The sequence below is a fragment of the Diuraphis noxia genome, unplaced genomic scaffold (genome assembly GCF_037042655.1).
Source record: "Diuraphis noxia isolate RWA-SAM2 unplaced genomic scaffold, SU_Dnox_SAM2 contig0001, whole genome shotgun sequence".
NCBI classification, from domain to species: Eukaryota; Metazoa; Arthropoda; class Insecta; order Hemiptera; family Aphididae; genus Diuraphis; species Diuraphis noxia.
In genome coordinates, this window is record NW_028301711.1 from 82,796,457 (window position 1) to 82,809,066 (window position 12,610).

The following is a 12,610-nucleotide window of genomic DNA, read 5'->3' on the forward strand; positions in this document are numbered from 1 at the left end:
TTGCTTAGTCAGCATAGGTTGTTATTAATATCTAATATTACGATATTTTTATAAATTTTCCAAGAACAAGTGTTATTAATAGAGCACGGATGTCACAAATAAAATTGATTGCAGTATTGCACTAAAAAATAACAACGTCTTATTATAAATGTTTGAAGTGTACTGTTAAAAATTATAATTATAATTTCTAAATAATTCAAAAAAATATAAACATATATATAATAAATTATACATTATATTATTATAATCATGCCATCATTAATTTATTATATTATACATCATTGCACTGTACTATAAGTGTTTGTTTTAAATTTTCGAAATAAAACCTCTTCGATTTGGAGCTAGTAAATTCTTATACCTCGAACAACTTCGTTCTACGTCGGTTTATGTAAGCGGAGCGTATTTAAAATAAGCTAAATCGCTTACTGTTAAGTCTTCGGGTAAACCATCGAACGATTTTCCTTGTCCAGTGAGTATATCGTTGATTTTAATAATGGTTTCAAATCCGGTATTCTTTTTAATAACTTTCTTAAATCTTCTATGGATTGAAATCCCTATTTCACAAAATACATTTTCTGATTTATTTTTAACATTTTTAATCATACTAATGGCTTTAACTATCAATAGTCCTTGATTTTCTAATTTTAAAATCGCGTCCGGCATAAATCCGTGATTCGAGTGAATAAATACTAAATCAACTGAAATTGAATTATGGTTAAAAATTTCTTATGATATTTTTATTGAAACGGCTTCATCAGGTTATCAGTTCTTGCACTATACTTTTCACTTCATTAAAATATTTACAGTAGTATTATGCAACCTCAAGACACGTACCTCAGCGCGCGATAATAGGTTGTGGTGGTAATAGTGTATCTGGTACTTTATTTTAAAAAAGAATAGTTGGGCTTGGTGCTTTTAAAAATATTTGTTTAATTTTAGCGATGAGTTTGTCTATTTCAGGAAATTTTCCGCGTATATCTTCTGCAACTCAATGCATGTTTTTGCACCATTTTTGAATAGAGTGCTTTAACTGTAGTCCCTGCTTTTATCATATGTGAGCTACGTCACTAAGAAACAGGATAAAGTCATCATGACAAATACCGACCGGCCAAAGAAGGAACATTGATTTATCAAATAGTTTGGTTATTGTTGAATAATTTGCTTTATCGAGAACTTCTGTATATTTTAATAAATACACTTTTTCTGGATGGTCAGTTTGGAGTGTTCCGATCACAACGTTAGCCACATATCTTTCATTAACATCTGTGGTCTCATCTATTAAGATACAAATTTTATTTCCCTTTATATTGTTTCTTATTTTATTTAAAGTATCTGAGTACACTTCGTTCACGTAATTTTTTCGTAATGTAGATTCATTCGGAATGTCTCTCTTCATATGTTTCCAAAAATAAACGAAAATCTGGGTTATTGGTTTTATATAATGGAATTTTGGCGGATAACATTGCCTTATACAAATCTTTATTAAATTATGTTTTTTGGAAAATGACGTTACCTGAAGTTGCAATGTAGACGTTTTGGTGGTATTTGTTCGATTAACTGTCCGTTTATGATTTGCAGTTTCAATATGGTGTGTAGTTACCTCCGTTCAGCACTTACTTTTGTTTCACACAATTTACAAAAAAGTACGGATTCATCACATGATAACACATCTTCCCCAAATTCTAAAACGTAATTTTTATCAACGGTAGAAATAGTTGGTTTAAGGTCCGCTCAAACCGAAGCGGTAGCGGTGGCGGTAGTGGCACCGAAATTTAATGTCCATACGTTTTAATACGAACGCACTCACTATTGCGAAATTAATACCGCGGCAAAAATGTTACCACATGATTGAGCGCGATATTTTTATTTTTCGCTGTAGACACTATATTTTTCGCTTACCGCTACGATAATCAGTTGTAAATTCCCAACTATGAGTTATCTACATAACTCAAATTAATTCATAACGCAAAAAAATATTGGAAATGATTCACAATGTTTCAATATTGACTAAGTATTAGAGCACTTTCAAAACAAAAGCAACACCTCACATAATGCTATGGATGGGATTAAACTGTTAGGTAATGATGGGCCACGCAAAAACTATAAAAACTTTTTCAGCTAGACGGCAAGCAATAGCTAAAAACAAAATAGCTAAATTGATCGGGGAACTAGAGATGTGCTATGGACTAGCGTCCCGCATTGTGTAGTTCACGATCGACTAGGTACCAGCCGAACCAAGCTAGGGTAGGGTGCGACGAACTTTGTAATTGTAGGAGAGAAAACATTTCATTAGGGAAACACGAAATCATATGGTCATACGGCTATAAAAGATCATTGATAGGGGTACACAAGGTGTGGGGTTATACATCAATACAAAAGTTCCAAGAACCAATGTTATAATGTAATATCATAAAATATATTTTTACATAATAATAATATTAATAATAATATAAATTATCGAGGTCTGCAGCGATGCACATTTGGCTTGTATGTGGGCGAGTAACATTTCCGTCAGTCTAGATAATTATACCACATCCGTGAGAACAGCGACAAGAGCAAGCAGACTATGGGGAGTAGAGGGTAGTACTATATAAGAGACCCCGAAACGGCCTGCATTCAGACGCGACTTGACCAGACTAGCCAGAGCACCTTCACGCCAGTCTGTTCTTTAATTTGTTAAATTGGAGTTAGAAAAAATCTCATAAAATAATATTCTGAACTTAGAAAATATTCGAGTCAAACCGAATTTATTCTAGTCATTCAGAATACTTAACTTGTTAAATAAATTCAGCTTTCATGTTTATAAATAAATATATGTTTTGTCAAAATAAATAATCAAATAATCTAACTAAGAAGAATTCCACGTTGTTTAAATTAACTCAAGAGTCACCTTTCAACATCATCCTTGACTACTGATGCCTACAAGGCGACGTTGATCACTACAGTTGGAACAAATCGATGAAGACATAACAACATCATCTTCGTCTCAGTCGTTTCACTATGGCATGCCGCATCAGTGACTCAAACGAGTCCGACGCCGTAGATTATCAGAAATTATGATAGTGCTGACAATTTGGATGCAATGTACTTTCAGTTATAGTCAATTTTATTTTTATTTATTCAAATCGACGAGTGTAAAAAAAGGAACATGTATCTATATTCTACAGACCCAAAACTGTTATATATTATCATGAATCGTGATTTTTATCAACGATTACTGATAAGATGATAGGGATTATACTAGACGTGATTCACTCTAGTGGACATTTTTGACACCATGGATCATGGTGGGTGTTTTATGGATGTTCGAAGGAGTACATCCGTAGTAGATGTGTAAGGGTGTACTACTTAATTTTTTGTTGTCTATCAATATAATATTTCTAACCGGACGGAAAGCGACATTAGGATGAATAATATATTGTCTAATACCTTTTATTTATTGTTTAGGTTAGTTAAATCATCGTAATTACTGGCAAGGAATTAATTAATCGACTACTTTACAAAAAGCATTGCCGGTACGCGCGCTCTATTGTTAAATTTTAGCGTAAAATGATCGTAGTGCCGTGGATTATGTGTTTTTGGCGGTAGTTTCATTACACAATTTATAATATATAATTCGTTGTATTTTATAATATATTAACATACATATTAAATTAGTTTATTGTGGTCTTAAACTGTATAACCCAAGTAAAACGTGAAGACATGTAATTAAAAAATTCTAAGTTTCAAATGTTTGGTTTTGTTTAGAATATAAATTGTGGTTTAATTTACGTTTAGTTCTGTTTCTAACCACTCGTTTGGTGAAAAGGAATGCTTGCTGATTATTAATTATAAAAAGTATTATAGACGAGAAATAATATTCTCAGAAAACGTCAGAGTAAGTAAATTAATTAATATATTTAGAATTTTCACAATATTATTTTACATCTAATAAAAGCGACCATATTAAATAAATTCAAAATATCGAAAATCGTAGGCCAAAATTGCTTATTAAAATGTCTTATGTTTTTTATTAAATAGCAAAATGTGGTACTTTAGTTTTTATGGTAATTATCATAGAATAGAATGTTTATTTTTTTCTTTTCTTAGAAACTTGTTTAATTACACTTAATATTATGTTGAAAATATAGCAATCACTACATCATATTTTATTTAATCATGATTTTATTATTCAAAATGTGTTTTTGGTGATCATGAAATATGTATAGCTTTTTTCATATTTTTTTGTTTATTTATTTATGTATAATAAACGGGTATAGCATCATATTGTTACAGAATCAACAGCTTAGGGTATTAGTTTGAATAATAATAATATTACAATATATCAATGGATACATTAAAATATTTCAATTATTGAGTTATACATATTATGAAAAACTCAATAACATAACATTCATAGCCTATGAATGAATAAACATTTTTATTTTTATTTTTCTGAAGTCTTCAATTTGACTCCGTGCTTCAAATAGATTGTGTGGAACCCTTAATGACAATTTTTAATAAATTGTAATGTTAGAAATAATCTGAACTCTTACTCTGGTTTTGATGCTGAATATTTGATTAATTACATACCTATAACTCTTAATCTACTAGTGATTCATACCTCACAAAAAAGTTTATTCAATTTATTGATGAATCATTCAGAAGTTAATTTGAATAAGTATAATTAAAATTCACATGTATCTAATAATATGTCCATATATCATATATTTAATATGTATCCCTCATCACTACCACTAATACAAAAAATATTTTCTAACAATTAGATATAAATACTAAACATTTTATATATTATAATAAAATATTATTATAATATAATTGTAATATTTATCATTTAATTTTCGGCATTTTTAACACTGTAACAACACAACCGTTCAAAATTCATGGAGTGACTGAAGAACAGATTATGCAGTTAAACAGTCACATTTCACAAATTATTTTTGTATTGTATTGAATACCTATCGACTTGATTTTATCTTTATTTCGATACCATTATTAATAGTGTAAACTATACTACTAATTGGATTTTATGGCTGGAGATATTATAGTATAATCTTATCCGGTTTCACCATCTAGAGCAGTGGTTCTTAACCTTTTTTAGTTCAGCGCCCCCTTTATCGTAATAACTAATTGCTAACGCCCCCCCCCCCTCAAGAAAAATCAAATTTTCTTCTTATAAATATATATATATTTGTATATTTATTTATTCATCAGTATATTATAACATTATTAATTAAACTATTAAAGTAAAAACTCTTATTTTTAGATAGTTATGGTTATATTTTACACCACTTAACAAAACAATTTAATACTTTACTATACAAAAAGATTTACTGAACTATAAAAAAAAAATTATAAAATATACAAATTATACCTATCAATGACTGCCCTGAGCCTGATGAGTAGCTGCTAATTTAACGATGTCTGGTTTGATATTGGTCAAAGCTAAACGTAGATCAACTTTGTTGCAAATGTCCAACCGATTCTAGTCTAGATTCTAGTGTGAGTAACCATTAACTCGGAGTTACCAAAAAAAATAGATTTCACGACCAGTTTGGTGGTAACTCCTAGTTAGTAGAAATCTTAACTATCGGATTTTAACTCCAGATATTACTAGGGAATAACGAGCTAACTCTAGGTTATCATTTATATTTTTTTTTTTTATCTTATCGTCGTGAAATAATTCTGATTTTGTTTACACTTTACAATTTAATTGAAATAATAAAACTGTTGTAAAGTACTGAAATATGGATCATCGAAACCGAATATTATTTAACTATGATGAGGATAACGAGCTCGACGAAGTGGTTATTGCAATGCAACGACGACCTCGAATTTTTAACGAACGAGTTAATTACTTGGAAGTCTACAACAACCATGATTTCATAAACAGATTTCGCCTTTCATAAGAAATGTTTCACACTGTATTGAGAATGATAGGAGCAGATATAACTCCACCTTCTCAAAGGTATGCAGTTGCTATAAAAAAGACAATCATCTTTATTGCTACATTTTCTGATTTTTTTTCAGGAACACAGCAATATTAGCACCATATAAATTATACATAATGCTTAGGTACCTTGCAACAGGCTCATTTTTGCTAACTGTCGCGGACTTCACTGGTGTCAGTGAATCCTCAGCTTGTAGATACATCCATCAAGTTTGTAGAGCCTTAGCAAGGCATAGGTCAAAATTCGTTTATTTTCCAAAAAATGAAGTTGACATGAGGAACGTAGTCTGTGGATTTTACAGCCATAGTAGATTTCCTAGAGTGGTGGGAGCAGTGGATTGTACTCACATAAAAATTCAATCTCCCGGTAGGCAAAAAAAAATTAACAATTAGGCTGTCACAAATAGGTTCTATTATCATTTGAGGTGTCCTGTATGCCTGTATGATTAAACTATTATTTATCATGATCATGAATGTTTCAGGTGGAGATAATGCGGAAACATTCCGAAACAGGAAAGGATATTTTTCCATCAATACACAATGTATTTGTAATCCATCGCTTAAAATAATGGACATAGTGGCGCGATGGCCGGGGTCATGTCATGATCAGATTATTTTTGATAACTCTTCAATAAAACATCAATTTGAAACAGGGGTCATTAAAGGATACCTGTTAGGAGACGGTGGTTATGAAGTTAAGCCTTATCTTATGACACCTCTGCTGAACCCTACTACACTAAGCCAGCAGTTACCTATATAATGAAAGCCAAATCAGGAAAAGAAATGCTATTGAAAGGTAAATATTTCTTTGTATAATATTCATTATAAATGTAAATAGGTACACACAGGCTTTTGGTTCCAGGAGTGCACACTAAAAATTAGGTCCCATAAACATGGTTTTGCACTTGGTCACTTTTGTCATGATGGCGATGAAATGAGAATACACATTGTCTCAATTACTTTTTTATAATGTTATTTGTTTTAATTTTTCAGATGTTTTTGTGTTCTGAAACAAAGGTTTTCTGTGCTCAGCAAAGGCATAACAGCAAGCTTAGTTAATACACAAGCATTAATTGTAGCGTGTGCTGTGATCCATAATATTTGTATTAATATGCACGATGACATTCCAAATGACGCATTTCAGCACGAGGGCTATGATAATAATGTGGATATTGCAGAAGACAACTATCAAAATCAAAATGTTATAGGAGTTGTGAGAGGTAGACAAGAAAGAGATATTCTGATCAGCGATCATTTTGCCAATTTAGTGTGAAATTATTACTATTATTTTAACATTAACTAACAGAAAATGTATATTATATTTTGAAATTGAAAGCAATCATAAATCAACAGTTTCTAAAAAAAAATCTGATGTTTTCTATTGATAATTATAATTGTAGTACTTTGAATATATTTAAGTTAAATGTACATATTGTGTTATTTTGTGAAGATAATAGTATAATACCAGAGGTATCCTAAATACTACAAATTCTATTAAATAAATATTTTTTAAACAATAAAAATTTGATAGGTTGGTTAAGTTAGGCTAACCATTAATTTTAAATAAGTACTCTTTTATTCTAATACTCTTATAATCTAATATTAATATAATTAGATAAAAACATTTAGGCTAATTAAAAATAAACAATTATTATTAATGTTAGTTATTAATTTTTTTTTTCAGTAGTTTAATTTCTAACAACAATTTTTCTTCTTCTAAGGCAGCATTCCTTTTTTTTACTTCGTTCATTTCATATTCCTGTTCTAGGCATTTAATTTGTAATTCTACAAGTCTATCCCTATGCTGTAATAAGTTTGTTGCCTCTGAAGACCTGATCTTGGAACGTTTGTCTAAAAACTTAAAAAAGTGTGTTTGTACAGTATGTTTTTAGAATCTAAACTTGCTTATATAATATTGTAACTCACAATTGCTTCTAAGTGGAGTGCTTATACGCTGTTTTAAATTTATAACATACCACTTCAGTTTTCGACTGGTACTTGCACCTTACAGAAAGAACATTTCAAGATTTATATTAGGTACTTTTATAATACTGTATTATTGTAAAAATATTTAAGTCAAACATGCCTTTATCAAGTAGATTTGTCAAGCATATCGGTTGTTTATCAAAAGGTGTATCAGTTGTAACTGAAGTTGACTATGTGCAAGGTTTTGGGTCTACTTTAAGTTAACAGAACAAAACTATTAAAATAAAAAAGATTACCAAGAAGAAAGAAGAAAACCAATTTCTTCAAAATATGTAGAGTATTTCATAAAATATTAATTACTATAAAAAGCAACTAGTTACTATTGATTTTAAAAAGTTATATCAGATTAATTTACACATTTAATTCAACTTGTTAAACCCCTGTACTTGTGTATATTATTCAAACTAGAAACATACCTTGTTCAGGGATGAGAGAAATGAGATTTTCATTGTCATCAGGCATAACTAAAAGAAAATATAACCCATATTATATTTTAGAAAACAATTCTAAATTGTAACTGTAATATTATAAAATTTAAACTTACCAGTCATGTAGCAGTTATCTTAAAAATCAACTTCAATGTCTTCAAAAGTTTCAGCGTCTGAAATATCAGTCAAAATCATCAAAACTATATAATTATAATTAATTTAATATTGCATTCTTTTTTTTTAAATGCAGACATACGCTCACCCTAACAACATAATATAATATTACCTATCATGTCATTGTTGTCACCAAAATCTGCATCACTATCAAAAACCGAAGGGAGGCAATCAACAGACAGTTGTATAATGTCTTTTACTTTTTGTTCAACATCGTCGAGGGATTCAGCCTGGTTTTTTCCACCTTCTACCATTAGATCTTCCAATCTTGAATATTGGAGAAGACAATTTACAAAAATGAAAATAAATGTGAATTGTCATGACATAAATCTCAATTGTTCTTACCCTTATTGTCGCACTTTTTTTTCGTACAACTTTTTTTTAAGTTTTTGTACTTGAGCTGCAACTGGACAACAGTCCTTGGAACTAATAGCCCTAAGCTGTTGAACTCTGCAGTGAGTTTTACCCAACATGCCTCTTTATCTTTCCAAATTACGGAATCGGTTTTTTTAAATTCCTCCTCTCTTTTATTAAAATTAACGTTTCTTTTTCTTTTTAGTTCTTTGCTTAGTTCCATATTTAATAAAATGAGAATGTAAAGAAATAACGGAAAACATAACTCACAAATTCACAAGCACAAATAAAATTTGGTAATTTACAAAACTGAAAACGAAGTGGTAACTGGCAATATTTAAAAAAAAATTATCAGAACAACAGTTATCAGTATTCGTGTTATCAACATTTTTTTTTTTCCAAGAACTGTAAATTCTAACAGGTTTATTTCGTGTTCCACGGTTCATTGTTAAGTCTATTACATGGTGTTATTTGTTCTTTGAAAGTACAGTCGTTTTTCATTTCTTTTCGAACATCGGGTTTCTGTGTAATCTCATAAACTATATCATTTTTGTCATAGCTTTCGTTTATTATTCGCTCAATATTATAAGATTTGCTAACATTTAAGGTGCTATTTGATGGTGACGTATTGGTAACTTCCTTACAGCATAGATTATCTGATTTAACGAGATTATCGTCAAGTATTATCCATTCAGGAATTGGCTGAGATATAAGAAAATTACAAATTTTGTTTTTTTCACGAACTGATTTACTTGCATTCAGTTGGTTTGATGTAGTGTGATTTTCAACACCATTATTAGAAAAATTATGGACAGATTGCTTGGGACATACGGTTAAATGGTTAATTTTTGGTTTTCCAGGTTGTCTACCATTATTTTTTAGATAATTTGATTCTTTTGAACATAATGGTGATTGGCTAGATTTTTGTTTGTCTATTTGATTTCCATCATAATTGTTTGAAAAAAGGTTTGATTGTTTTGGACAAATCGATAAATTACTATTTTTATTAGCGCCGATTTGATTTGAAAGATTATTTACCTGTGCTATTTGATGATGCTCGTCTCTTTTTATTCTTTCTGAAGTTAGCTTTGCATTTAAAAACTCGTATAAAAAAATATCACCGTACTTAATTTGATTTTTAACATCACGTGAATTTATAACCTGTGAACTGGTTGTATTATTATTGTCTATTAATTTGCAAACACACCGATCCCAGGTACACCTGCCATTAATATTTGTTTGTATGATTGGAGTATTGGTAGTCACAGACTGTTGAGTTTTTAGTATATCAACAGGATTTGGTTTTAAAAGGTAATCAACACAGAATTTAATATCATCAATACTTTTTTTAAGTTCAGGTTTATTTTCTATTTCAAGATTTGAATGGTTTTTAAAAATAACGTGATTGGCAGGATCGTTTATTTTACTTAATTGTTCGATACTGGACATTAATTTATCAATTTTCGTATAGTTTGTGTTAATTTTATCCTCCAGTCTGGATAGATTAAACATAATTTCTGATTTTTCTTTAACTTGATTAATTTTATATTGAGTTAAAGTTGACTGTATTTTTGTAAAAAAGGATTCTAACTGTCCATCTAAATTGGTGAACTGGTTGATCGATGTAACACTGTACTTGGGTGCATTTCCTTCGTTTTTTTCTTGATGTTTTTGATCATCTTTATTAATTATTTCAGCAGAACTTGTTCTAAGGTTAACTTTTTGATAAGAATATTTTTTTTTTATAACACTTCGTTTGTGTTTATGCATTTTGTTATTTTCTTTAGAAACTAATTTCGATGTAGTATCTTTATATGTTGGCATTGTTTTATTTACCATACCGTTCAATTGGTTTACAGAGTTCGAAGCACTATTTATATTAGAATTGTTTGGAATAACATTTTGTTCTGATACTATTTTGGCATTGAGTTGTTTCGTATCAAGTGAGCTAGATAAACAAGACACCTACAAAAATCAAAAAAAAAATCATAAAAACATTTTACAAACAAATCGAATTATTAATTAATTACCTTCTTGGTAAGTGATTGTAGATAATTTTCTATAATTGGTATAATCCTCAAGACATCCTCTATTTCACAACTATTTATTTCTAATTTTTTTTCATTTTTTTTAGTAGACATGCATTGTTTGTCTTTTTCTCGTTGAAGGGTATTTGTTGTGTTATTGTTTAAATTTAAGTCTTGTTTATTTTGTAATGCTTGTAATTTTGTGTGTATCTTTTTTACCTTTTCAACTCTAGCCTTTAAATCATTAATTATTGATTCATTTTCGTGTTTTGATGAAATATTAATTGATTCTTCTTTAACTTTATCTTTGTTATTACTGTCCTCATGACCATTGTCTTTTGTTATAGTAAATAAATTACTTAACCACATTTATATTTATTAAAATTAATTAATTATTACTGATATATTCTACATAGATTGTAAAATTTAAATAATTTATTAATGATTACACATTTAATATAATTAATTATATAATTAATATTTATTTTGTTGGTATTTGCTTTAGATACTGATTATATGTAATAAATTATAATTAGGCCAACCAATATTTTTTATTTAATTTAAAATCAACCAGTTGTGTCTAAAATTGAACAGAGATGTCTGGAAACAGATATTTCTCTTTTTTTTAAGTTTTCTTTTGTTTGTGGATACACTGTTAATCTGCAATTTTTAAATTTTACCAGACCACAATAACAACAACATAATATGACACGATGCGTCTGTCGAGTTTCGATTTTCGTATTACACGGTTACGTCTTACGTCCCGACTTTTATGATCTTTAAGCTTTTTATTATTTGTACCTATATCTGTAGACATTTTATCTTTATTTTGGTATTTTATACATTATTTACCAAAATATGACTTTTGTTGTAAAAAAACGCCTCGGGTAGTAGATGCTCTTTGGCAAATTGTACCAGTCTTTGGTCAAACAACAATGAAAAATTACGGATTTCATTTTTTAAATTTCCAAAAGACCATTCAAGGTAAGAATCACTTATACCACACTATTTACTAGTATTATGTCCAATTTAATGTTAAGCACTTGTCCATTATGTTATTTCCTACACTTCTAACAAGAACACCCATTTCATCTAAAGCTTTAAAACGCAAATGTTCAAAATTTATATTAGAAAAAGAATTTTCAAGGGAATCAAACATAAGTAACATATCATCAAATAAATTAATTTCAAAATTGTAAAGACTTATAATTTCAAGATTTTTTTTTCAAAATAGATAAAAATGAATGATTAAATTGTTGTATATCATCAAACAAAACTTGCTTTATTTTTCTGTGAATCACACTATTATTATAACACTTAGATGCCAACGAGATTGAGATATAACGCAATGTATTATTTAATTGTAATCGGTTCCGTACAGTGATGGCTAGAAGGTATGTCATCATTTAAAATTGATGTTGACAATGTGTAAAGCTGAAGTTTTATGTTTTCTAGTGAAATTGAAATACTTATTTTAAAACCTTTTCGGTGAACTTTTTTTAAATTAACTTTAAATTTAATTGATGTGTTAAAAATATATATTAACTTAGGTAACTTTTAATTTAATTTAACAAAATATATTTAATTTAACTTAATCGAGTTAAAAAAAATCATTAACTTGCCCAGCCTTGAAAAATATCAATGTGATTTATAATATTAAATAGTTGATCTATATTTTACTAAAAAAACTT

At 29.0% G+C, this 12,610-nt stretch overlaps 1 protein-coding gene and 1 pseudogene across 1 annotated transcript; both read right to left on the reverse strand.

Annotated features, from left to right (window-relative positions):
* Positions 1-271: 271 nt before the first annotated feature.
* Positions 272-2,309, reverse strand: LOC149062094 (uncharacterized; annotated as a pseudogene).
* Positions 2,310-9,315: 7,006 nt separating this feature from the next.
* Positions 9,316-11,288, reverse strand: LOC107167378 (uncharacterized). The gene is made up of 2 exons (XM_015516400.2): positions 10,923-11,288; positions 9,316-10,857 (listed from the first exon to the last, which is right to left on the reverse strand). The coding sequence occupies exons 1-2, from the start codon at positions 11,286-11,288 to the stop codon at positions 9,316-9,318; spliced, it is 1,908 nt and encodes a 635-aa protein (XP_015371886.2).
* Between the last annotated feature and the right edge of the window lie 1,322 nt (positions 11,289-12,610).